A 25942-nucleotide genomic window follows, 5' to 3' on the forward strand; every position below is an offset into this window, starting at 1 on the left:
TCAGCTCTAAGTGGCAAAGACCAATTATAACACTTAGTATTGACCATCCACCTGAGTAAAGATACACTGAGTATAGCCTTCATAAATCACAGAATCACAGAATCACAGAATTTCTAGGTTGGAAGAGACCTCAAGATCATCGAGTCCAACCTCTGACCTAACGCTAATAGTCCCCACTAAACCATATCCCTAAGCTCTACATCTAAACATCTTTTAAAGACTTCCAGGGATGGTGACTCCACCACTTCCCTGGGCAGCCTGTTCCAGTGTCTAACAACCCTTTCAGTAAAGAAGTTCTTCCTAACATCTAACCGAAAACTCCCCTGGCACAACTTAAGCCCATTCCCCCTCGTCCTGTCACAAGGCACGTGGGAGAACAGGCCAACCCCCACCTCACTACAGCCTCCTTTAAGGAGAGCAATAAGGTCTCCCCTGAGCCTCCTCTTCTCCAGGCTGAACAAGCCCAGCTCCTTCAGCCGCTCCTCGTAGGACTTGTTCTCCAGGCCCTTCACCAGCTTCGTCGCCCTTCTCTAGACCCGCTCAAGCACCTCGATGTCCTTCTTGTAGCGAGGGGCCCAAAACTGAACACAGTACTCAAGGTGCAGTCTCACCAGAGCCAGGTACAGGGGGACAATCACCTCCCTAGCCCTGCTGGTCACACTGGTTCTGATACAAGCCAGGATGCCTTTGGCCTTCTTGGCCACCTGAGCACACTGCTGGCTCATATTCAGCTGACTGTCCACCATCACTCCCAGGTCCTTCTCTGCCTGGCAGCTTTACAACCATTCATCTCCCAGCCTGTAGCTCTGCTTGGGGTTATTGCACCCCAGGTGCAGGACCCGGCACTTGGCCTTGTTGAACTTCATGCAGTTGACCTCAGCCCATCGGTGCAGCCTATCCAGATCCTCCTGCAGAGCTTTCCTACCCTCGAGCAGATCGACACACGCGCATAGCTTGGTGTCATCTGCGAACTTACTGAGGGTGCACTCAATGCCCTCGTCCAGATCATTGATGAAGATATTAATGTCTTTTTAAAGATTGTTTTTTAAAAATTTAAAAATTGTCTTTTTTTAAAAATGTCTTTTTAAATTTTGTCCTTCATTTATAAATAAATTATTGGCCACTGTGTGGCAAAAGAATTACAGAAAAGAAAAAAAAAGTTACTATACTTAATGAAATAACACACTCCATAACTGCTCATCTTTCTAAATCAAACACTAATGTCATAAGCAAGTTTGATTTGTTTTTTTCTTCTGTGACCTTTTTGTTTTTAAAGTATCCATCATATTGTTCTGGGGTATGTTAAAAGGTTGTACAAGCAGAGAATGGCTGTGTAGTAGCAAGCAACATCATATATCACACAGCGAGTTCTACTGTCTGCTTTTTCAACCTGGCTTTGCATTTACAGCAAGTAGTATCTTATAAATAATGTGGATCTGTAAATTCAAATTGTCAGCCAGCAAGGAAGGAGCCTTTTCCTCATATCATGCACTTGAATTTTACATAGAAGGGCATGCTCTTGTAAAGACTCTTGTACTTTTATTTGTGCTCTTGGATTTTAGATGTATGGGTTGACACTGCTGTGAGCTCAGCAAATGTGAAGGATACTTGAATATCTTAGGTACGTCAGAGTCCCTTTGTGGAAACAGATCTTGAAAGCCTGCAACATCAGCTTCTGGGAAACTGGGATGAGCTGAAATTGGAGACATTCAGATAATCAGTCCTTACCATTAATGTAGAAATATTCAAAGGTTTACAGATTTTTTATTTTTAAAGGTTTGACAGCAATATCACAGAATCACAGAATTTCTAGGTTGGAAGAGACCTCAAGATCATCGAGTCCAACCTCTGACCTAACGCTAACAGTCCCCACTAAACCGTATCCCTAAGCTCTACATCTAAACGTCTTTTGAAGACTTCCAGGGATGGTGACTCCACCACCTCCCTGGGCAGCCTGTTCCAATGCCTCACAACCCTTTCAGTAAAGAAGCTCTTCCTAACATCTAACCTAAAACTCCCCTGGCGCAACTTTAGCCCGTTCCCCCTCGTCCTGTCACCAGGCGCATGGGAGAACAGGCCAACCCCCACCTCTCTACAGCCTCCTTTAAGGTATCTGTAGAGAGCGATAAGGTCTCCCCTGAGCCTCCTCTTCTCCAGGCTGAACAAGCCCAGCTCCCTCAGCCGCTCCTCGTAGGACTTGTTCTCCAGGCCCCTCACCAGTTTCGTCGCCCTTCTTTGGACCCGCTCAAGCACCTCGATGTCCTTCTTGTAGCGAGGGGCCCAAAACTGAACACAGTACTCGAGGTGCGGCCTCACCAGAGCCGAGTACAGGGGGCCAATCACCTCCCTAGCCCTGCTGGTCACGCTGTTTCTGATACAAGCCAGGATGCCATTGGCCTTCTTGGCCACCTGAGCACACTGCTGGCTCATATTCAGCCGACTGTCCACCATCACTCCCAGGTCCTTCTCTGCCTGGCAGCTCTCCAACCACTCATCTCCCAGCCTGTAGCTCTGCTTGGGGTTATTGCGCCCCAGGTGCAGGACCCGGCACTTGGCCTTGTTAAACTTCATGCAGTTGACCTCAGCCCATCGGTGCAGCCTATTCAGATCCTCCTGCAGAGCCTTCCTACCCTCGAGCAGATCGACACACGCACCTAACTTGGTGTCATCTGCAAACTTACTGAGGGTGCACTCAATGCCCTCGTCCAGATCATTGATGAAGATGTTGAAGAGGACCGATTTCAAGAGCATAGGCTGCAAAGCCACACATACACACACACACACACAAAATACATGTTGATCCCTGCCCCAGAGAATGCCCATCTATTGCCCCATCCACAGGAGCATGCAGGACTGCAGCATGACTGTCACCAGGCTGCTAGTCACAAGCCTCAGGGCTGCACTTGAACCACTGGAAGTTCAAGAGGGAGGGGGGAAAATGTTTGGGGCTGCACATGCACATCTGGTGTAAGAAGCTGCTTTTCTTTACCAGGTGCAGCTATACGTGAGGAAATAGCCACATGGCCTGGCTTTTCCATCAGAATCTTTTAGTATGTTGTAGCTCTTAAACACATGCATCAGATCTGCTTGTGAATAAACCTGAGGCAAAAACGTTTCTAACCAGAACATGGAGACTACAGAACAGCTTCCAATACTGGATTGTAAATAGCACAGTTGGGTATATTTACTTAGAAAATTCTATATTTGCCTGTAAGAATAAGAGATTGAACATGATGGTAACAGAAATCCACCCTGGCATTATAAATTTTAATAATTCAGTTTTCAGCAGAGTGGGGCTTCTAATGCCCTAGGTTAGACATCCTGCTTCTGGATACCTGCACCTGAACTAATCACCCAGCAATTTACTGTAGAGCTGGTGGGGACAAAGGGAATCTCCACAGCACCACTTGCCCAACTTGATGCCCTTCACAGGAGGAGAACCGCTCTGCAGAGGTGCCTGTTGATTTCCAATAATAGTAAAGGGGCCCAAGGTGACTCCCTCGAAATGAAGGCATCTAGCCATTTTCTGAAGCAGTATGCCCACCCCGGAGCTCAAAGAAGCAGGAAAAAAAAAAAAAAAAAAAAAAAAGGGAAAAAAAAAAAAAAGGAAGAAGAAGGTTCATTATATGATACCCATACTGAGTTTATCATCAGAATTCCTAGAAGTCTTAAAAAAAATTGACAGTAGTTCAAACTATATATAATAAAACCAGTTCTTCTTAATGAATCATGAAAATTAATCGGCTTTCAAGTGTATCAGTAACTTAACAGCTGCCACACAATAGCCTGCAGGAAAATTTGGCAGCAATCAGCCAGATGAATTTCAACCTCAATTCATGCAGCTGATTCGGACACTGTGGGAAAGACCTGAGTGTTTCATAGATGTCTGGCAAATTAGAGAGTCCAGCCCACTTTCAGTTTTACTTATAGTTGGCTAGCCACTTTTTTAAGATGGTTTGGGAGTCCCAGGGTGTTTTGACTATTTATTTTAAATAACCTTAGCAGAAAGAAGAAAACATATTAAGTTACTAAAAAATCAGCCTCAGTGAGGGAAGACACATACAGCTTTTCAGTGATCATCTTCCAATTTATGTCCTCAAACCTTAATCTGTTTCTCTGTTCAACGAATAAATCAGAAGTTTGAATGTTTCATATTTCCTTTAAAAATACTCAACATTTCTCCAAGAGAACCAGATGGTTTCAGTCTCAAGAACTGTGTTCAGGAGTATCTATCATTTCAGGAGCTATCAAATGAAAAACATTGCTACTAATTGAAAAATACTTGCCTTTAGAAACGTAGGATTACTTCCGAGACATTACTCACAATTAGTTATTTATGTTAGCCACCCTATTGATTTCAGTAGTGCACTGTGCTTTGTGAGAATCGTAAAATATGGCTTTCAGTAAAATATAGAGAAGATTGTATCCTGTGTGGTTTCACTCCTCTACCACCCAACCCAGATGATGGGACAAAAGATGTATTTAATTTGTACAATTACAGATAACACAGAACCTCTGCAGGAAACCCATCTTCTCCTTTAGTTTTGGTGTGTTAGCCAGGCACCACATTAATAACAGAAGCAAAGCCAGCTGCTGTTCCAGCACCTGCCATGCTGGGGGAGGCAGCAGGGGAGGCAGGTCTCTGCCCCTGCAGCTCCAGCTGTGCCCCAAAAGCCTCATCTCTGTCCCAAGCAGATCCTGAGCTCCACATACCAAGGATACCAAGGAAGCAACCAGGTTGTCTGCAGCCCCACTCCTCCCCTGACCCCAAGGCCTTTCCTCTGCAGGGCGGGAGCACAGCCAAGGCTTGGCTGGCAGGGTTGGCTGTCCACCAATAGCTCCTTCTCCCATGCAAGGGCCCAAGCCCCAGGAGCACATCTTCCCTAAAATGCCTTTAAAGGCAAGGAACAGCTCCCAGCTGTTTACAGCTTGTAAACTCTCAATCTAGGCTAAAACAGACAAGATTCTTAAGAAGTGGAAAGAGCAATTTATAATCCAGGTTTACCAACACGTATAACCTAAATTACTAAAAAGGAAATTTCTTTAAAATTGCACTTTCATAACTCATGCACTTGAATTTTTTGAGTAACCTTTTCTCAAGTATTGTAAATGGTCATTGCTGCTCTTGAATGTATTGTTACAATGCTCCAATCTCTAAGACAGCTGACACAGCATTCACTTTTACAACATATTAAGCCTATATATGAGAATTATCTTACATAATACAGACAGGCAATTCTGCCCTGAAAGTGCATAGCTAACTTATATGTAAAATAAAGATATTTAAAGCCAAATAACAAGTACATTCTAAACATTCCTCCTGCTTGATCAGTTTAATTTATGAAAATATCTGTTAAGTGATTATCACAGAATCACAGAATTTCTAGGTTGGAAGAGACCTCAAGATCATCGAGTCCAACCTCTAACCTAACACTAACAGTCCCCACTAAACCATATCCCTAAGCTCTACATCTAAACGTCTTTTGAAGACTTCCGGGGATGGTGACTCCACCACCTCCCTGGGCAGCCCGTTCCAGTGCCTAACAACCCTTTCAGTAAAGAAATTCTTCCTAACATCTAACCTAAAGCTCCCCTGGCGTAACTTTAGCCCATTCCCCCTCGTCCTGTCACCAGGCACATGGGAGAACAGGCCAACCCCCACCTCTCTACAGCCTCCTTTAAGGTACTTATACAGAGCAATAAGGTCACCCCTGAGCCTCCTCTTCTCTAGGCTGAACAAGCCCAGCTCCTTCAGCCGCTCCTCATAGGACTTGCTCTCCAGGCCCCTCACCAGCTTCGTCACCCTTCTTTGGACCCGCTCAAGCACCTCGATGTCCTTCTTGTAGCGAGGGGCCCAAAACTGAACACAGTACTCGAGGTGCGGCCTCACCAGAGCCGAGTACAGGGGGACGATCACCTCCCTAGCCCTGCTGGTCACAGTGTTTCTGATACAAGCCAGGATGCCGTTGGCCTTCTTGGCCACCTGAGCACACTGCTGGCTCATATTCAGCCAACTGTCCACCATCACTCCCAGGTCCTTCTCTGCCTGGCAGCTCTCCAACCATTCCTCTCCCAGCCTGTAGTTCTGCTTGGGGTTATTGCGCCCCAGGTGCAGGACCCGGCACTTGGCCTTGTTAAACTTCATACAGTTGACCTCAGCCCATCGGTGCAGCCTATTCAGATCCTCCTGCAGAGCCTTCCTACCCTCGAGCAGATCGACACACGCACCTAGCTTGGTGTCATCTGCAAACTTACTGAGGGTGCACTCAATGCCCTCGTCCAGATCATTGATGAAGATGTTAAAGAGGACCGGCCCCAGCACCGAGCCCTGGGGGACGCCACTAGTGACTGGCCTCCAACTGGACTTGGCTCCATTCACCACAACTCTTTGGGCCCGGCTATCCAGCCAGTTTCTAACCCAACGAAGCGTGCGCCAGTCCAAGCCAAGAGCAGCCAGTTTCTTGAGGAGAATGCTGTGGGAGACGGTGTCAAAAGCCTTGCTGAAGTCAAGGTAGACCACATCCACAGCCTTTCCCTCATCCACCCAGCGCGTCACTTTGTCGTAGAAGGAGATCAGGTTCGTCAAGCAGGACCTGCCTTCCATAAACCCATGCTGGCTGGGCCTGATCGCCTGCTTGCCCTTCAAGTGCCGCATGATGACTCCCAAGAGGATCTGCTCCATGAGCTTCCCTGGTACTGAGGTCAAACTGACCGGCCTGTAGTTCCCCGGGTCTGCCCTCCGGCCCTTCTTGTAGATGGGCGTCACATTCGCTAGCCACCAGTCAGCTGGGACCTCCCCCGATAGCCAGGACTGCTGATAAATGATGGATAGGGGCTTGGCCAGCTCCTCTGCCCGTTCTCTCAGTACCCTTGGGTGGATCCCATCCGGCCCCATCGATTTGTGCACATCCAAGTGCCGTAGCAGGTCACCAACCAGTTCTTCGTGGATGGTGAGGGCCACATCCTGCTCCCCGTCCCCTTCCACCAGTTCTGGGTACTGGGTATCCAGAGAGCAACCGGTTTTGCCACTAAAGACTGAGGCAAAGAAGGCATTAAGCACCTCTGCCTTTTCCTCATCTCTTGTAACTAAGTTTCCCCCTGCATCCAGTAAAGGATGGAGATTCTCCCTAGTCCTCCTTTTTGTGTTGATGTATTTATAAAAGCGTTTTTTGTTATCTTTAACAGCAGTAGCCAGATTGAGCTCCAGATGAGCTTTGGCCTTCCTAATCTTGTCCCTGCACAGCCTCGCTACATCCTTATAGTCCTCCTTAGTGGCCTGCCCAATTTTCCAAAGATTATAAACCCTCTTTTTCCTCCTAAGCTCAAGCCACAATTCTCTGTTGAGCCAGGCTGGTCTTCTTCCCCGCTGGCTCATCTTTGGGCACATGGGGACAGACCGCTCCTGCGCCATTAGGATTTCCCTCTTAAAGAGTGCCCAGGCTTTCTGGACCCCTCTGCCCTTCAGAACCGCCTCCCATGGGACTCCACCAACTAGCGTCCTGAGCAGCCCAAAGTCAGCCCTCCGAAAGTCCAATACAGTGGTTTTACTGGTTCCCTTCCTGGCCCCGCCAAGAATAGTGAACTTCACCATTTCGTGGTCACTCTGCCCAAGACAGCTCCCGACAATCACATCCTCCACCAGTCCTTCTCTGTTTGTGAAGAGAAGGTCTAGCAGGGCACCACCCCTGGTAGGTTCACTAATCAGCTGCGTCAGGAAGCTATCTTCCACACTCTCCAGAAACCTCCTAGACTGCTTCCTCTGGGCTGTGTTGTGCTTCCAGGATATGTCAGGGAAGTTGAAGTCCCCCACGAGTACAAGCGCTGAAGATTTTGCAACTTCTGTCAGCTGCCTGTAGAACTCCTCATCCGTCTCCTCATCCTGTTTCGGCGGTCTATAGCAGACCCCGACCAGGACACTAGCCTTGTTGTCCCTGCCGATCCTAACCCAAAGGGACTCGATCTTGTCATTCCTAGCCTCGAGTTCTACAACATCGAAAGACTCTCTAATATAGAGAGCCACACCGCCACCCCTTCTGTGCTGCCTGTCCCTTCTGAAGAGCCTATAGCCAGGCATCGCAGCACTCCAGTCATGAGACTGGTCCCACTACGTTTCCGTGATGGCAACCAATTATCTTATTTAATGTTTCCCATAGCTACAGATAATGAAAAACTCCAAGCTCTAACACTTTCCTGAGTAGAAACTGAGAATTTCTTGTAGCTATATTTAAATATATATATACACATACATAAAGTATCATCAATTCAGCTCAATATATTTTCTCTTCCCAGTACTCAGCAAAAAAGTCTTGAATTTTAAGCCACCATCTCTTAGGAAATATTCTGTGCAAATATAATAAAATAAAATTTCATGAGACCAGTATTCCCAGGATATAAAAGAATACTGTTCTTAAATACTCTAAATAAATTGGTGAGTTTATGTTAGATACAAAAAGAAATCTTGTTACCAGATTTGAGTTTTTACATACTGATATTCTACAGTTCCTTTGTACTAATCCTCCTTATTTTATCTGTGGAGCCTCTGAAAACAACATCATTATTTCTTAAATCCTGCCTATGACAACATTGTGGCACTTGAAAATCAGATTGACCCAATGGCTGGATCTGCTTTCAAAAGGTAGATACTCTACCACCACCACCTTCTCCCCACAGGAGAATATCACAGGCACATACATGTATATGCTTTCCACACAACATCAAATTCTGCTTCTTTATGTGCTGTCTCTCACTTCTTTTGCACGTTAGAGAAGATCCAGTTCTGATTGAAGGTGCTGAGTACCTTTCAGTGTCTGTGTCCATCTGCTTTTCCAGCTGTTTCCTCTGTCCATACAGGGACCAGTGTGTACACTCAAATTCACACACATGATTGTGCAAAACCAGCATTTCCCATGAGCGGCGCCTAGCACTTGGGGTAGTGCTTCAACAGATTTCAGCCAACACCTCATCAGCTCCTTGCTCTCGCATCTCAACCAAACTTCTGCCCTGCAATTTGATTTCAGAGCATAGGGTTGTGCTGGGTAAATTTCTGAAATCAGGTGGGCTTATGTTTGGGACAAGGCCATAGGGAGCACCAGACTGGGAAAAAACTCCAGTGTCCAGGATCAACAGAAGAATATGCGCCTTGAGCAAAAGTGGTGGACAGCCTCAATGCTCAGTTCAGTGACTGGTTCAAAAGAGGGTCTTGAGGGGCAAAGGAGCCTCAGAGCTGCTGCTGGTGAAGGATTCCTGCCATCTCTATTATCAGGTCATGAAACAGTTTAACCAATTACTGATCTATCCATTTATTATCATGGCTTATATTTTAGAGATGAATGGCTTCAACTGAGGGTGAAAATTTTGCCTTTTCCTTGACTATTTCCATGCTAGCTCCAGATCAAAGTCACCAAAATGGATTCATGCACAGGGAAAAGATGGCTATCAGTGATTTGCTTAGGTGTGCATAGTTTGCACTTTCATATTACAGCATGAAGTTATCAAAATGTGAAATGAGAATTTGTGTATGCATTTTAAGTTGATGCACAGCAGTGTTTCTCTTCACACGAGCGTTTTAATTCAAATACTGCTCAGTGCTGATTATCATATTCCATTGTATTAGTTGAAAAGTATTTCATAAAGATTGTTAGGTTAGCAGCTCAGTCTCTCAGAAGATGGCACTAAATGAAGGTTTGCTGCTGTATCTCAGGTCACCATCCCTTTTGTCTCTACACCTTGGTGATGGAAACACCCCATTCAAGAGAAACTCAAGGTACTTCCTCAGATTTAAAGTCAATTTCCTGTGCACCTTAATCCCAAACATATTATTTGCCTTCCCCACATGTAGATTTAATGCTAATTATTGGCAAATAAATAATTGCTTGACATGTATAGATATTTTTCTAGCTGAGGTTTGAACGATTATTCCTTGCACTCTCAATTCTTTGAGACCAATATTTTCCAAAAAAATTGCACCTAAACTGTCACTTGCTTCCATTCTTCTACCTTTTTCCCTTACACAGACCATTACCTCTGATGAATTTTTAAAATAAATTATATGTTGTGGTCTCAAAAGGTGCAATTTGAACTCAAAATGACCTGGGGGGTAAGTAAAGTGAAATGGTATGAAAGCAGTCATACAAGAAATAAAGTTGCAGCTTGTGGTAGTACTCTGACCCAAAACATAAGGAGAAGAAATCTTCCTTTCCTACCTCTGAATGAAGAAAGAAAAAAAAAAAAAAAGTAAAAAAAAAAAAAGTGTACTTTTAAATAGTCTTTGCCAAACAATTCCAGTTTGAACCTCTGTGAAGAGGATTCTGAAAAATAAGCTAAGCAACAGAAGAATTGGGCATAATTGGCTGCAGAACATGTACCGGAGCAGTCTAGAGTAAAGTGCTACAGAGTATGGTGGCAGAGTCCCTCAAGTAGAACAAGACACTGACCATAAATGAGCTCTCCGCATGGAGCTCTCCGCATTTTTACCATCTCCTGCATCAGACACTGGACAATTCAGGGCTGAGAAATAAGCCCAGCATCATGACCCATGATTGAAGTAAGCACAGGCCTATTTCCCCACCTACCTGCTTTCCAGGTAGAAGGGAGGAGAAGAGATTGTCAGAGGTGACATGCAGCCCCATTTCCAGTGAGTGATACGTGTAGGTACGGCCTATTCCACCTGCACTCTTGAGTTAGTCCCATTCATGCCCTCTGTCTGACTTGTTCATTATCAAGTACTTCACTGTATTGATGGTAGGGCACTGCAGCATGAGTAAATAAATACACACAGCTGCACGAACAATTGAAAGGATTTTTTTTTCCCCACCAGCAAAGAAACGTTATGAGCAGAAAGCCTCTATCATATGATCATGATTCATGAGCTATTGTGATTTCCTGACCACTTTGATGCTACGCCTCAGAACTGTGGCACACAAGCTGGAGATCACATTTCTCCATTGGTGCTTAATTCAGAGCATGCAATAATATTTCTAGTTGCCATTCACACATGCATTGAGTAACCAATAGGCCACTAGCTTAATACATTTGGTAGCTGCCCACAAATAGGACCACCCCCCCCAAAATACTCCTGCAGAATATGAGCAAAATTCAACATATCCATTAGTCCCATGCCTGCCCTGGGCATAAGACCCTTGGTGTTTCTTAAGAACTGATAGAAATGTCTCAGACATTTCTGACTACCTAGCAAAGGGGTCTCTCAGTTGGCCCCATTTATGTGTCCCCCCACGTGCCAAGAACACACCTATCAGAACAGAAACTCCTGGGTTTGTTCTTCATATACCCTGATATTTCTGCCTCCTTTTCTTAGGTCTGCAGCTAAGGAATAAACTTAAATCTGATCAATCTGACATGCACTACACATTCATTCAGTTTAATCCCTAACACCTTCTTGAGGTATTTGCTTTCAAACACATTTAGACATTTCTCTCCACCTTTGCAGAATTGTCAGCTAAAGTGGAAATTAAATGAGTTGAAAATTCAGAGTCTGTTTATCAGGTTGAAAATTTCCAGAGCCTGTTTTTTGTTTAAACTCTTAAGCACCAGACATCTATCTTCCCCAAGCCAATGAATATATTAGAAACATTAGCAATGGCTACCAGTGATGATGGTAATTTTACACGACGATTGCAACAAAACTGATTTGCCACAAGTTAAGGCAGTCCTTTCATCTGACCTCCTGCATGTGTCATGACCCATTTCACTAGAACAGAGGGGAAATTGCGTGGCACCAGAGGAGAACGATCACTCAGCCTAGGGGCCATGCTGCTGCTTCTTTTTGGCAAGATAGCAACATCCCACACCACTGCTTAGTGTTGAAATGTTCATAATCAATTCAAAAGAACAAGATTTGCAACCTCTTCAAGTTACTGAGCCAAACTGAAGCAAATTTTAGTTGTGTCTGAAGTGTTTCCCTTGCATTGGAAAAACCTGAGTCATTCAGCTATTCTGATGTTCTCTCAATGAAAGAAAAGTTTTCTCGAGAAGCGAAGCGAAGAGAAGCGAAGAGAAGAGGAAAAGAAAAGAAAAGAAAAGAAAAGAAAAGAAAAGAAAAGAAAAGAAAAGAAAAGAAAAGAAAAGAAAAGAAAAGAAAAGAAAAGAAAAGAAAAGAAAAGAAAAGAAAAGAAAAGAAAAGAAAAGAAAAGAAAAGAAAAGAAAAGAAAAGAAAAGAAAAGAAAAGAGAAGAGAAGAAAAGAAAAGAGAAGAAAAGAAAAGAAGAAAAGAAAAGAAAAGAAAAGAAAAGAAAAGAAAAGAAAAGAAAAGAAAAGAAAAGAAAAGAAAAGAAAAGAAAAGAAAAGAAAAGAAAAGAAAAGAAAAGAAAAGAAAAGAAAAGAAAAGAAAAGAAAAGAAAAAAGAAAAAAACTGTCTAAAGACTAAAACTTTCTGCTTTCTTTCACACAAACTAGATGGACAAATTAAGATCACACAGGCAGCATTCATTCCTGTATTTCATAGTTTTTACGATTTAGTAACCTGAGCAGTCTTTCAGCATACATTTTAGATACAATCTTATATGCTATATATAATACTACTATTGCACTGTACAGATGCCAAGCTATGCAAATTATTTCCCTGCTCTTTGTCTGCCTCCACAGAGGCAGAGGTGTTAGATTATGTTCTATTTCTTTCTGGTTGCAATATATTTAGACAACTGAATGGCTTTTCATTTGGTACTTGTCCTGCAATTCATTTCTCGCATCCTTTCCTTTTAAACTCATGAACTTGTGAGGCTTTTTTTTTTTTTTTTTTTTTTTTTAAAATCTAGTGCATTGTGCATTGTCCTCCCTTGTCCTTCCATGTATGAGAAAGGAGGACTTTTCCTATTGCCTATAGTAATCAGCGTGTCTGCCAAGGGCTACTTGCTGCAGAAAGCTGCCTATTAGGCTGGTAGCTGAGCTCTTCCTGTGACAAGAGAGAGCAAAAGCCTTTCTTCCACTCCCAGTATGAACAGAGTTGAAGGCATTGCAGACTCTCAGCAGTCATAGATTAGGGTTGGTCTGTTAGATCAGCGTAATACAATTTTATACCAGAGAGAGTATCTGGACATTTTCAGAGACCACTTACTTTGTTATCTCATGTCTGAAGGGGCTTTGGTGATTGATAGCGCTTTTATGTGAACATTAACTTAGCAAGATTCCCTGGAACTGTGAGTGTGGCAACAGTTTACTTCATTTGTCAGAAAATGATTAAAGTTCCTGAAAAAAATAATAAATAAATGTCTGCAGAGGCTTTGAATCATTCTTTTTTTATTAATGGATGTCATTTTTTTTTTCAGTGGAACTAAGGCACCTAGCAGTCATTGATGTGATAAAAGAGGCAATCTTTTAGTTAGCTACTTCCTCGCCAGACAATGAAAATCGATGCAGTCTGAGGTGCCACATTGGTGGTAACCCTTGCCAGTGAGTAGGAGCAAGCTGAGCCATCTCCATCTTGATACGTAAAAGAGCACTCTCTTGATATATAAAAGTCCAGAAGTGACCAAAAGTGACAAAAGTTTCAGTACTCTGGCTGACCACATGTGGAAATCAGCATTTCTTTTTCTTAGGAAATGCAAGTATTTTCAATGATCCACTGTTGCAGAGCAATCAATCTAAAGCAGAATCTCCCAGTTTTACTGATCCATCATCAGTCAATCTGTTGTTCACCACCCATGCTTACTCCTCACTATAAGAAGTGGATCACGCTGAGAGGAAGGAGAACACCTGAAGAAAGCGGGCTCTGTTGGGCCATTTTTTTATTCAACAGCTTGTCATCCATTTAGTGAGCACTGCTTGGCAGCTTTTACCTGGCACCTGTGCTGCCAAGGTTTGGTTTCAGCCCGAAGAAACTGATTTGGCACCAGCCTTAGACAAGAGCTGAGAGAATAGAGGGTGAATACTTTGAGAAAGGAAAAAGGAAAAAGAAAAAGGAAAGGGGAAGGGGAAGGGGAAGGGGAAGGGGAAGGGGAAGGGGAAGGGGAAGGGGAAGGGGAAGGGGAAGGGGAAGGGAAAGGGAAAGGGAAAGAAGGGAAAGGGAAAGGGAAAGGGAAAGGGAAAGGGAAAGGGAAAGGGAAAGGGAAAGGGAAAGGGAAAGGGAAAGGGAAAGGGAAAGGGAAAGGGAAAGGGAAAGGGGAAAGGGAAAGGGAAAGGGAAAGGGAAAGGGAAAGGGAAAGGGAAAGGGAAAGGGAAAGGGAAAGGGAAAGGGAAAGAGAAAGGGAAAGGGAAAGGGAAAGGGAAAGAAGGGAAAGGGAAAGAAGGGAAAGGGGAAAGAAGGGAAAGGGAAAGGGAAAGGGAAAGGGAAAGGGAAAGGGAAAGGAAAAGGGAAAGGGAAAGGGAAAGGGAAAGGGAAAGGGAAAGGGAAAGGGAAAGGGAAAGGGAAAGGGGAAAGGGAAAGGGAAAGGGAAAGGGAAAGGGAAAGGGAAAGAAGGGAAAGGGAAAGAAGGGAAAGGGAAAGGGAAAGGGAAAGAAGGGAAAGGGAAAGGGAAAGAAGGGAAAGGGAAAGGGAAAGGGAAAGGGAAAGGGAAAGGGAAAGGGAAAGGGAAAGGGAAAGGGAAAGGGAAAGGGAAAGGGAAAGGGAAAGGGAAAGGGAAAGGGAAAGGGAAAGGGAAAGGGAAAGGGAAAGGGGAAAACAAAGAGGAAGTGGTTGGGAGGGGAGGGGAGGGGAGGGAAGGGGAGGGGAGGGGAGGGGAGGGGAGGAAAGAGAAAGGACTTTAAGTTAAGTAGACTACAGATTTGTAAAACACTTCATCTGAGCTAGAGCTAGAGTGAAAAGAAACAACTGAAGGTGCTGCAAAGAACATGTGTGTCTCCAAGCCATGACGTGCTATTGCTCTTCTGTTTCCCCTCTCTCAAGGTTTTTTTGTTATTGTTTGTTTTGTTTGTTTTGGTTTGGTTTGGTTTTGTTATTGATATTTAATTACTTATAGCAAGGTATCAGGAGGTTCTCTTCTAGATACAAACAAACTTCTGTTAAACTCATTCTGTCTGCAGACCTTACAAGAGGCACATCTGCATGTTTCTTCAGTGCCCATTTCTACCAAGGTCAAAAAAGGACAGTGAAAGAACAAAATCCAAAGTAATTTTGCCGTATTTCTGAGGCAAACAAGGCTGACTAGGATATTTAATTATTAGAAAGCAATTATTAATAAAACCTTGACATAAGTTCGCTTTGAGTATTGGATAAAGGTTTAGATCCTCAGCATGATCTAGAGGGAGGACTGCGTATTTCTGCAGCAGTTCTTCCTGACAAGCAGCACTGCAAGGAAGACATGAACCTGGACAAAGGCAGCATACTTCAGCTGCATCAGAGGCAGTTGCCCGGTGGACTTGCACATCCCAGCAAGCCCACCCCTGCCATTTCAGTGGTGTGACACTGAGGCAAAGGTTAGAGGTCGAGGCTCATGTACTCAACAGGTTTGATGGGAAACGCTAGATAACCTCAGACACGCTGATTCCCACAGATATCCTGGTGTTTGAACCAGGTGTTTCTTTATATTTTATACATTAGTGAAATGCAATATGTATAATGTAGTGCACAGACTTGGGAATACCCAACATATAAAGAACGCTGCTTGGAAAAGTTAATTAAAGTTAATTAAATGTCGCTGCTACTAGGATACCAAATTGTGCCTCCAGCAGCTTGTGTTTATACCACTATGCTTTCCTACTCCAGGAAACAGATGAATCACTTTAATTTATTATTATGATTAATAATCATGGTCTACCTCAAAAACAAAAGGATCAACATAGCCAGGTACACACGCCCTCTCTGCACAAGGTGAAGATGGGCAGATTTAACACATTTGTTATGTTCCAGACGAGTTGCAATAAATAAATAAATAAATAAAACACTTCTGTGAGGAAAGCACATGAATATAATTACTCATTGACATACGTGCAAACAGAAATGCATTTTCTCATCATGTGAAAGGAATCAGGGTTAGAGTAAGCAGTCCATGTTTGGTCCGATGCACACCTTAGTAACCAGTACAACAGGAAGACTCCATGACATTTGATAAAGGCTTTACCATATGGCCATGAGAATACACTTCACTCAGGAAAACCAGCCCGGTGAGACTGTATAAGCAAATAAAATTTGCTTCAAAGTAAATTTATGGTTGCAGAAGGAAGCCCTCTGCACTCTGCACTTTCAAAATAGACTTCATGCAGTAGAAATGAAGAGTTTAGCAGTTGTTTGCATTTCCTCTTTTACCTTTTCAGGCAAATATTTGATCATTTTATCTCACAGGTAGTAGACAGCTCGGCAACATGGAACAGTATGCTGGTATACGCACAGAAAAAGGTATTTGGAATAAAATCTGATTTTTATCTCTGTCTCAGATTCCAGACATATCTGTAGGCTTGATTGTTATCCACATCTCTGTGGGCCAAGGGTGCTCAGTAGCCTACACCTGAGCCCTGCTCAGATGAGCACATGCAACTTGCACACCTAATATGTGGTTGATGTCCAGGACCAGGACCAATTTATAATGAATAAGGAGAAACAGGGTTAACCTCCCACTCTGACTGTAAAAACAAAACAAAACAAAAAACAAAGAAGGGAGATGCAACCTCCATAGCACATAAGCTCACACTATGCTAAATAAAGCTAATGAAGGAAGGTAAAGGCCTCCCAACACCTCTTCTTTCTTTCTCACCTGTTTTCTCCACAGATCAAATCCACATATGAGAAAACAACACATTTATCTTTAGAGAAAATGCTTTGATGTTGAATGCTTATGAAACATTACAGGAACATGTGTGTTTTATGTCTTCCAGAAAAATACATTGATGTGCCTCAAGATGGGAGAGGTAAGATCAGACTCCACGGAGCAGCTTTCAAGAAAACCAGTTAAATGACAAAGACTTTAAAATGGTTGATAAGCAACAGAGAGAGAGAAACTACAGCATGGAGATTGATCAAGTCACCTGAAAAGAAACACCTTTCAGACAACTTCTATAGACAAATGATAAGAAAGAGTTTCCAGAAGAAAGTAGTCAGTAAGCAATATTTTAATTTTTGACTGATAATGTTATCTTTCAAAGGAATCATCATGTTTTAGAAAATGCTCAGTAGGAAGAAAATTAAGTTGCTCTGGCAAATCCACACAAAGGTGGAAAAAGATCATAAGACAAACCTTTGGTAGATAACTTTTCTTTGCCTCCCCATCCATCTATTGCCATTTGAGCCTAATCTAAGTGTCAGAATACTGAATGTGAGTTTTTGCAAAGTTCTCTGGTGAATATTTTGTCACGATGGGGTAGATGCTGGCAACCCCTGTCACTGCTACCCGTGTTGTCATGAACTACAAGATGAGTAAAACCTTCACACCCAATCAAACTGCAGGGTAGCAATGGTTCAGCCTTAGTACACATTTTAGTACACACTGGCAATGATTCTGATAAGACATAAAACATCTGAGCACAGCTCAGCTTCAGTTTGACATGCTTTCCTGAAGAGGGGAGCTTTCATTAAGAAGCAAAAGAGATACCCCATTCCTCCCCCATACCCCTTGAAGCTGAAAGAAAAATAGAAGAAAAACAACAAACTGTGTATTACAAAAGCAATAATACCATTGTCCCTCTGCTTTACAAGGCAATAATCCAATTCCCTCATCCACTGACTGGCGTCAGAATTTATCCCTCACAAATCTAAAGATTTGTAAATCTAATCTAATTTGGCTTACAAATCTAAGATTTGTAAGCCAAAAGGGCAATGATGCTACCATGGAAGTATGTGGAGTACTTAGTCACTAAGTTGTGATAGCTTGACTTAACTTTCCACAGGACAGGTTCATTTTAAAATCATACAGTATCAATTATATGAGCAGACCCTGTGAAATTTAATCATTTATTAAGAGAGAGAAAGGGAAATGGAGAACCTGGCAATGACAACTAAACAGAGTAGTTCATCTAGAAGTTGTAGCATAGTGCCATGCTAATGCCAAATTAATTCTTCATGCCTCATATTTTGAGGCATGGCACAAATCAGTAATTTTATAATAATGTTATATTTTATTGTACAACCAGTGTGAGGAACACCTTGCCAATGAGTATTAAAAAACACCTTGTTAGTGAACAATCAAGTTGGGGTGGGTTTTTGTACCTCTTTGATTTGAGTGCATGTTAGCTTTCCATTGAACTCAACAGGAATAGACTACTGAGTGTGATATGAGCTAATTTAAAGTTATTGGAGTGTATAATGGTACATGACCAAACCTATCCAGGAATAAAAAATGTTGGGGGAGCCAAGACTGGAGGGCATAGGAGTATCCAGCCTCCAAAGAAAACCCAATAAATAAGTAAAAGCAGAGTATCACTGTGTAAGGGCAGGTAACAGCTAATCAGCAAGAATTCAAATGCTACAGATAAGTGTGTCACCCTCCAGGCATTAGGCTCCAACCTGTTCTAGGTAAGCATACGCCTGGCCCACTCTTGCTCTTCACAGAAGCTCCTGTGCATGCTCCTCTGAAAGCAACCCTGCTTGCAGTGCTGTCGTAGTACAAATGGCTTGTTTGACATTGAAAGAAATGCAGCATTTCAAATAAAAAGCAGACAGTATTTTTTAAACTTTGTTTCACTCTAAACATAAGAGACTTTAGTTTTCTAACATGAACATTTAATTAGAGCATTGCAGAAGCATTTAAAGCACTTTGAGTGGTCACAAAAAGGACCTCCAGCAAACAAGCACTGTAAGGAGCTTGCAGATAGTGGCAGACAGTCCTGGCTGCTCTCTCTTCGGAGATTAGCACTTCAGCAGTAAAAAGGTTGGAGCTCCTGGTGCTGGGAGACCTATCCCAATGAGGATGTAAAGTGGTGCCAACTTGTAAGAAAAGCAAAGGAAACCAAGTAGCTGAGAACAGTGCCATCAATGCCTCTACAGGCATCATGTCTTCTCCCCACTCCCACTTTGACTCCACGATCCGTACCCCTTGTTGACAGCCACCAAAATACATATCTCCAGTAATCAGTTGGAGCTTTACTCCTTTTACCTTCAGCACCTACTTTCATTGTGAGGTGATAACCACCACAGAGAGCTTTGTAAAAAGCTTATGTTCATGAAGGGATTTGTATTACATACTGGTTTGTGTTACTTACTGTATTTTGTAAGGGTTTTTTTTTCCCTTTGGGAACTGTGCGTTATTAATGAGCAGTTTTATGCTTTACTTCTAGTACATGTATACTTTGTAATCGATGTGCTTTTTGTTTGTTTGTTTGTTTTCCTTTGATTTTCTAAACAGAGCCAGCTAATATAAGGTGGATACTCTCTGGCTGAAATTCTGATTTTGCCTACCAATTAACTTATGGATAAATCCACATCGTAGCTGATGACGTTCATCAATTGTGTTGTTATAATCATCTGATATCCCACTTAATTTGGCAGAATATAAGATCTTGAATAAGGCTAATGCTTGCCAGGCCTCAAACTAAACGGAAACACTGCACCACATGTACTTCCCTACCACCATTGCTATCCACCCTTCTCTCTTATTGATGAGACATTGCAGAAGAGTGCTGGCTGAACATCCCAACCACCCATATAGCAGTGCTCTGATATCCTTGTGCATTCACCTGATCAAAAGTAATTATTGTGAACCAGATAACTGCAATTAATCACTATACTATTTCTGCAGATAGAGCCTGGTTCAAATGCAATCTCTCTCTAAAATAAAAGACTTGGACTAAAACAGATATATTTCTCTATGTCCGTCCTGATATAGTTGGAAAAATAAGGGATATAAAATTAATATTAATGAAAGCACATAATTTCATTGTTCATCCCATTCACCAATAGCAACTATTTCAGTGGCTATTAATGACATTTGTGCTCCAGAAGCCTCCTTCCCTTTCCAACTAATTTTCTCGTCCATATTTTACTAAGAACTGAGTGTCCAACTTCTTAATAATTGCTGTGTATAACATAGAACATAAGTTCTAAAAGTTATAAGTTCATAAGTTATAAAGCTTGTGCAGGACTTGGTGTTGTAATTAACCATCTGTTGTGCCTGGTTATCGATCTTACAAGAACACAAAGAGAAAACAACCTGGCCTCTAAATGTATACATCAGCGTATTGTAGCAGCTATTTTAGATAACTGTTTTTAATAGTTTTATTATGGCTGTAATTTCTATATGAGGACTGTCCACTTGCAGAAGCGTTGAAGTAATACATCAAAGCGATTTTTAAACTCAGTTCTATTTAACTACCAGTGATGGTGTATGAAAATTAGGGCAACAAAAAAAAACAACTCTAACAACTTGCCGGGAAGAAACATCTTTTCTCACCCTTGAAAATCCTCTTGTAAAAGAGGGATTTCTTCTAGTCCTTTTTTACATAAATAGTAAATAACTAAGAAGCTAGGATATGCAGTACGATAGTCTATTTTAATAGTCTGCAATCAAATTTTAGGCTAATTAAGCTAACTAGAAATTCTAGGGTTACAGTGATTACTCACTCTTTATTGATGCATTGACAATAATACTGTTTACATAATACTCAATGTTTTAAATTAATACGTGCCAGTGTCCAGTGATTTGCTAATCTAGTTTTTGATCTAATCCTGTCCTATTTTTTGCAGCATACTCTAACTTCATATTATGAATCATGTTGTCTTTCTAAAGTGATTGCCAAGTAAACCAAAAATGTGTTTTACACTGCTATTGCACTGCTCTTGTCTTTATATACAGTAGTTTTTATAAAGATGTCCTTAGGTTTTAATAAATGAGTGTAACATAAACTAATCTCTGTAATAAAACTTCCTTTAATGTTTCAAGACCTTCTGGAATAGCTTTATAGATCCGAGTTTCCAACTTCCTTCAGTAGCTTCAGACTTTTTGTCTTCCTTTTCCATCTGCAGGGAAATCCCTAGATACCGATACTCTATAGTTTATACAGGTGGAAAGAAAGAAAGCATATTCAGTGCAAAGAATGATGTTTGGACCTGAAGAACCAGAAAAAGAAGAGAGAGGAAAGGGGAGAGGAGGGGAGGGGAGGGGAGGGGAGGGGAGGGGAGGCTAAGGCCATTGAATTGGTGTCACAGGTATTATTTGCCGAAAAACATGTTGTCCATTTAGTCTGCATCACATTTCCACCAGCTGCTAATACCAGATACTTAAGAGGGAAATGTGGGATGCAGATCGAAGACTGCTAGAAATAAACATCACCTTTACACTTCTCAGGATAAGCTGAAAAGACCAAATGTGCAACAAAGGAGAAAGAAAGAATACAACATTTTTCTTTCCATACATGATGCAGTGTCACACATGCATGTGATGGCAGCTCCACCTACCCAGATGAGGTAGGGTCAAACATATTTCAGCTTGCTTTGTAAAAAGGTAGGATCAACAGCTCACAAAGGCAGAACTTACATGTACATTTTTCTTCCTCTGATGGGCTGAAGGCAACAGAGTTTTCCAGAAAGGCTTAGACCTACTAAACACACTGTGCTCTCAAGTCCCTTTGTAACAGACCATTTAAGAAGCATCACTCACAATATTCCAAAAAATCTTCCACATGCCTAGCTGAAATTTCAGCTTTTGAACTAGTAAAATGAGATATTTTTGATACCTGGATTCCACAAACACAAAAAGAAATGCAACAGCTGTTTTATGTTGGTAGCATTGTTTACACTTAAAGTTTCTCCTTCATCCACCCAATCCTCAAGAAAATTTCACTGGTATCTGCAGTAACATACACAGTGAGCCTAGGTCCTAGCACAACACATGGACAGGAGGGAGAGTCATGGGGGGCTTCTTGCCTCTGGTTCCCTAGGCAGAAGCTGTTCTTTCTCTTCTCTGTCCTACAGTTCCCAAGTGTAGGTTTTCCTAAGCTGCCGTCCTCTGTCTAGCCTTGTTGACTCATCCAGCATTATTCATGTCTCAATGAAACACAAGAATTTATAAACACAAAATGTACCTTTTCAAATTAAAAATAATGGCTATAGTATCAGGTAGCTAGCCCCAGACTAGAGACTAAGTTGCAGGAATATATGTGGGAATAGAAATGTTGTTTTTGCAGAGTTACATTGTTTAGAAGGAGGGAATGTGGTACTGAGATATGCTTACAGTGATAAGAAAGTTTAGCAGGCGACCTAGTAAAATGCAGACAACCAGTCTCCTTAGGACAATTAGGTGAAAATCACGGTGTCAAGTCAAGTCAGACAAGTGAAGAAACATTACCACTTCAAGCAGTAAAAATGTCAAAAGAAATTTGAAATTTAACAGGCCGGCAACTGAAGACTATGCATTGTTTGTGAAGCATCAGATAGATTGTGAACCTGGATTACCCACTCAGTGGGGAAACAGGGGAGGGTCCTGCCATCAAAAGGTATATAAACTGTGTTTTGGAACTAGTAGATGCGCTCTCTCCTGCTTGTGGGGCGCCCGCCATTGCAATCGTGAATAAATTACTACTTCACTGAGATCCTCGCCTGAGCCTAAGTTATTGGCTATGGAGTGTTTCTCACAATTTGGGGGCTCGTCCGGGATCCAGTCACCTACTGGGGAGCCCCACCGCCGCAGCAGCAGGAAGGCATGCCCCGCTGATTTCAGCGGTCCTGTGCATCGACGGTGGCGGTTCTGCGGAAAGCTGACAGAGGGCCCGAGACTGGTTAAAGAGGCAGGATCCGTGAAGTAGTGGGGAAAGGAAGAAGGTAGGCACTCCGGGTTTTTAAGAATCGATCCGGTAACTCTGTGCACAGACCAAGGTAAGAAATATTAAGTATTGCCTTGGGGGTCGGGTATCTGGTGTATGGTAAGCCCTTGCACGGGGAAGTGCTGGCACTACACCAGGGGAATCTGGTGTACGGTAATCCTTGCACGGGGAAGTGCTTGGAAGTACACCAGGGAATCTGGTAAACTCAGGTGTGCGGTAACGCTGGCACGGGGAAGTGCTTGGCGGTACACCCCCATCTTTCAGTACGTTGGTGTGTGGTACACTGCAGAAGGGAAATTTCTGTAGCACATACTGGCGAGGGTTAGGAAAGATGGGAAGTACGAGTTCCAGGGAATCTGGTAAACTCATAGGTGTGCGGTAACGCTTGCACGGGGAAGTGCTTGGCGGTACACCCACATTTTTCAGTACGTTGGTGTGTGGTACACTGCAGAAGGGAAATTTCTGTAGCACATACTGGCGAGGGTTAGGAAAAATGGGAAAATATGAGTTCCAGGGGACAGGGAGATATCCCTGGGGGAGTGCCTACTAATAGTTCTTCCTGAAGAATGATAAGAAATTGGAAACATAATCCCAAAATTAGAGGGATTGTAAAAGAAAAATAATTTTAAAAAAGGTTAAATATTGTGTATCAGTCTGGACAAAAGAACCAATTAAGGAAACAGCAGTATTTTGGCCAAAATACGGGTCTGATGAAAATTCAGGCTTTAAATTTATGTGTAAACAAGAAGATTCCTTTTTTTTAGAGAAGGAGCCAAGTCATGCTCCCTATAATCTTAATATTGAACTGGTGACAGCAGCAGTCACTCCAGGAAGGGAGACAGGGGCTGTAATTAACACTGTCCCTAAAGAAGGATCGTACTCTAGGTTCTGGCAAGAATTAGAACAAGGTAGAAGAGATATTGAGAATTTTGCCTTCCCTGATACTAACAGTACTAACAATAACTGTGTATCCTCTTAGGTGAACTACCCCCCCCCCTCCTTACCAGCAGAGAGGTTAGAACTTTTAAGAAGGAGAGGAAGTCTTTATTCAAGGACCCCAACAGCCTAGTTGAACAATTAGACCAGTTCCTACGACCTGACTTATACTCTTGGGGGAGGGAATTATGTCTATAAGTATGTTGTTTACAGGGAAAGAAATGGGAATGATCAGGAGGAGAGCTGCTATACAAGAATGGGAAAGAGCTCATCCTCCAGGACCAGGGGTAATACCGGCAGGGCAGAAGTACCCACTTGCCAATCCTGGCTGGAATAATAATAGTGTGCAACACAGAAATCATATGAGACACTTGGGGTCAGAATGAGAAAGTACTCAGGGATGAGACCTGAGGACCCAGTATCCCAAGGGCTCTTGAAAGTTCATTGTGTGATTAAAGCCTGGCAAAATACGCAGAAAATGCTTTAGAAGGTGGGGGGATGTAGTGAATGGTCACTGGGGGACCCTCCTGCGGGAGGCCCGGGAGGCGTGTGTCTGGAGGGGAGATAAGAAGGAAAAAAAAAAAAAAAAAAAAAAAAAGTGAAACTAATGGTATTGACAGTGCAGCGGGTAGTGAAGCAGAGGGTTGGAGAAAGAGGAAAAAATCTTCAGGGGGAGTCAGGGCCAGGATGGAAAGGAGAGGAAGAGAGATGAAGGAATGGCAGGCAAAGAAGGCTGCCTGTGTTGTGGCCTGAGTCCTAGCAGAGACAGGCTTTGATAAGATGTTTTAAGTGTGGCCAGGCTGGCCACTTCGAATAGGAATATCTGGAGTGGAAGAAGGAGGAAAGAAGGAAAATGGCATGAAATCTACTATATTGATATGTTGTTTCAGTATCTTGGAGGGAAAAGGTATGGAATTAAGTTGGACCCTGACTGAGCCTTTGGTGCTGGTATTAGAAAAGTACAGGCTGGAGAAAGATAAAGGAAGTGTTAAAAGGGTTGCTGAAGGTGTTAAAGGTGTGGCATGTAGTATTTAACAGAGCTGTTTGAAATTGAATGAGCAGGGAAAGGTGATGTAGGCATTATCTAAGTTTTGGTATATTTGCATATTTGCTGTGGTGTTTGGTCAGTTTCCCAAGCATCGGGGAGGGGGGAACAGCCTGCTCCACCAGGGGCCTCTCCAGCGGCCGCAGGGGGGCTTCGGCTCCAGCGCCTGGAGCGCCTCCTCCCCCCTCCTTCTGCACTGACTTTGGTGTCTGCGGGGGGGTTTCTCGCTCTCCCAACTGCTGTTGAGCAGCAGGTTTTTGTTTGTTTCTTTGTTTGTTTGTTTTCGTGGATGTGCTCTCACAGAGGCACGGACTGTATTGCTCATGGCTTGGCTCTGGGCAGCAGTGGGCCCCTTAGGGGCCAGATGAAATTGTCCCTTACCTGCCACGGGGAGGCTTCTGGGTTTTTCTCACGGGGGCTGCCACTGCAGTTTCCCACCCCCACACCTCTCACACCCCCCGAACCTTGCCATCAAAACCAATACACTGGGGAACAGCTAGGTCATTACTGACTTGTAAAGTATCAGGGATTAAATTAACTAATGAAACCCTAAAAAGTGATGGGGGCAGAAGGGGCTGGGATAACAGTGCCACTTTTGGGGGATACCAACCTGAGACCAGAGGATAAAATGATCACTGGGTAATTATTGTATGTACCCAAGGCAGGGACTAACTTGTTGAAAAGGGACTTGATGATTAAATTGGGCATTCAAATAGTAAATTGTTAGACTGGAATAACAGTGTTATTAATGGAGTGCTCTCAGGCCCTGAGAGCAAACATACATGTATATTCACCTCTGACTGGAAAGACCCTGAAATGGGGGCGGAAGCAACAATATAGGTGGACAATTTTACCCCAAGGGTTTACTGGGCCACCTATCTATTTGGTTAAGTTCTAAAAAAAAAAGATTTTGGAGCAATTAAACCTCCCAAGGGGGTATTAATGTTAACAAATATATGGATCGTTTTCTATTGTCAGGACAGGAGAAAAGAGTTGTGAAGAAAGCTACTAACAAGCTATTCAACTTTCTGGGAAAGCAGGGCTTGGGAGTATTAAAAAATAAATAAATAAATTACAATATGGAGAAAGAGAAGTCAGGTATTTAAGGCATCTAACGTCTGAAGGAAAACAAAGAATAAATGCAGAGAGGATTCAGGGAATTGTTGAAAATTAAGAAAGAACTAAAAAGTTTTAAAAGAAAGATTTTTTTTTTTAAGGAATCAGGAGCCATGAAGTCTGAAGGAAAATGGATACTCCCTGATGGGAGAGAAATGCTGAATAAAGTGATAATGAGGCAAATATTAACTGTTTTACATCAAAAGAGTCA

The 25942-nt window shown here is 42.7% G+C and overlaps 1 protein-coding gene and 1 long non-coding RNA gene across 16 annotated transcripts in view; one reads left to right on the top strand and one right to left on the bottom strand.

Annotated features, from left to right (window-relative positions):
* Window positions 1-20756, top strand: part of SHISAL1 (shisa like 1) — a 95538-nt gene extending 74782 nt beyond the window's left edge. For 8 of the 10 annotated variants that reach the window (XM_038173345.2, XM_038173347.2, XM_038173344.2 and 5 more), the window contains one exon: window positions 9701-11935. In XM_038173345.2, the coding sequence (XP_038029273.1) occupies window positions 9701-9908 (208 nt within the window). In that variant the 3' untranslated portion in view covers window positions 9909-11935. Of the gene's footprint in view, window positions 1-9700; window positions 11936-16230; window positions 16285-16760 lie in introns of those variants that run through there. The other 2 variants (XR_011810886.1, XM_038173352.2) reach the window with 2 other exon arrangements.
* LOC119715614 (uncharacterized) overlaps window positions 1-25942 on the bottom strand; it is a 160581-nt gene that overhangs the window by 55511 nt on the left and 79128 nt on the right. The window lies entirely within an intron of this gene.

Source organism: Anas platyrhynchos, chromosome 1 (assembly GCF_047663525.1).
Source record: "Anas platyrhynchos isolate ZD024472 breed Pekin duck chromosome 1, IASCAAS_PekinDuck_T2T, whole genome shotgun sequence".
Lineage (NCBI taxonomy): Eukaryota > Metazoa > Chordata > Aves > Anseriformes > Anatidae > Anas > Anas platyrhynchos.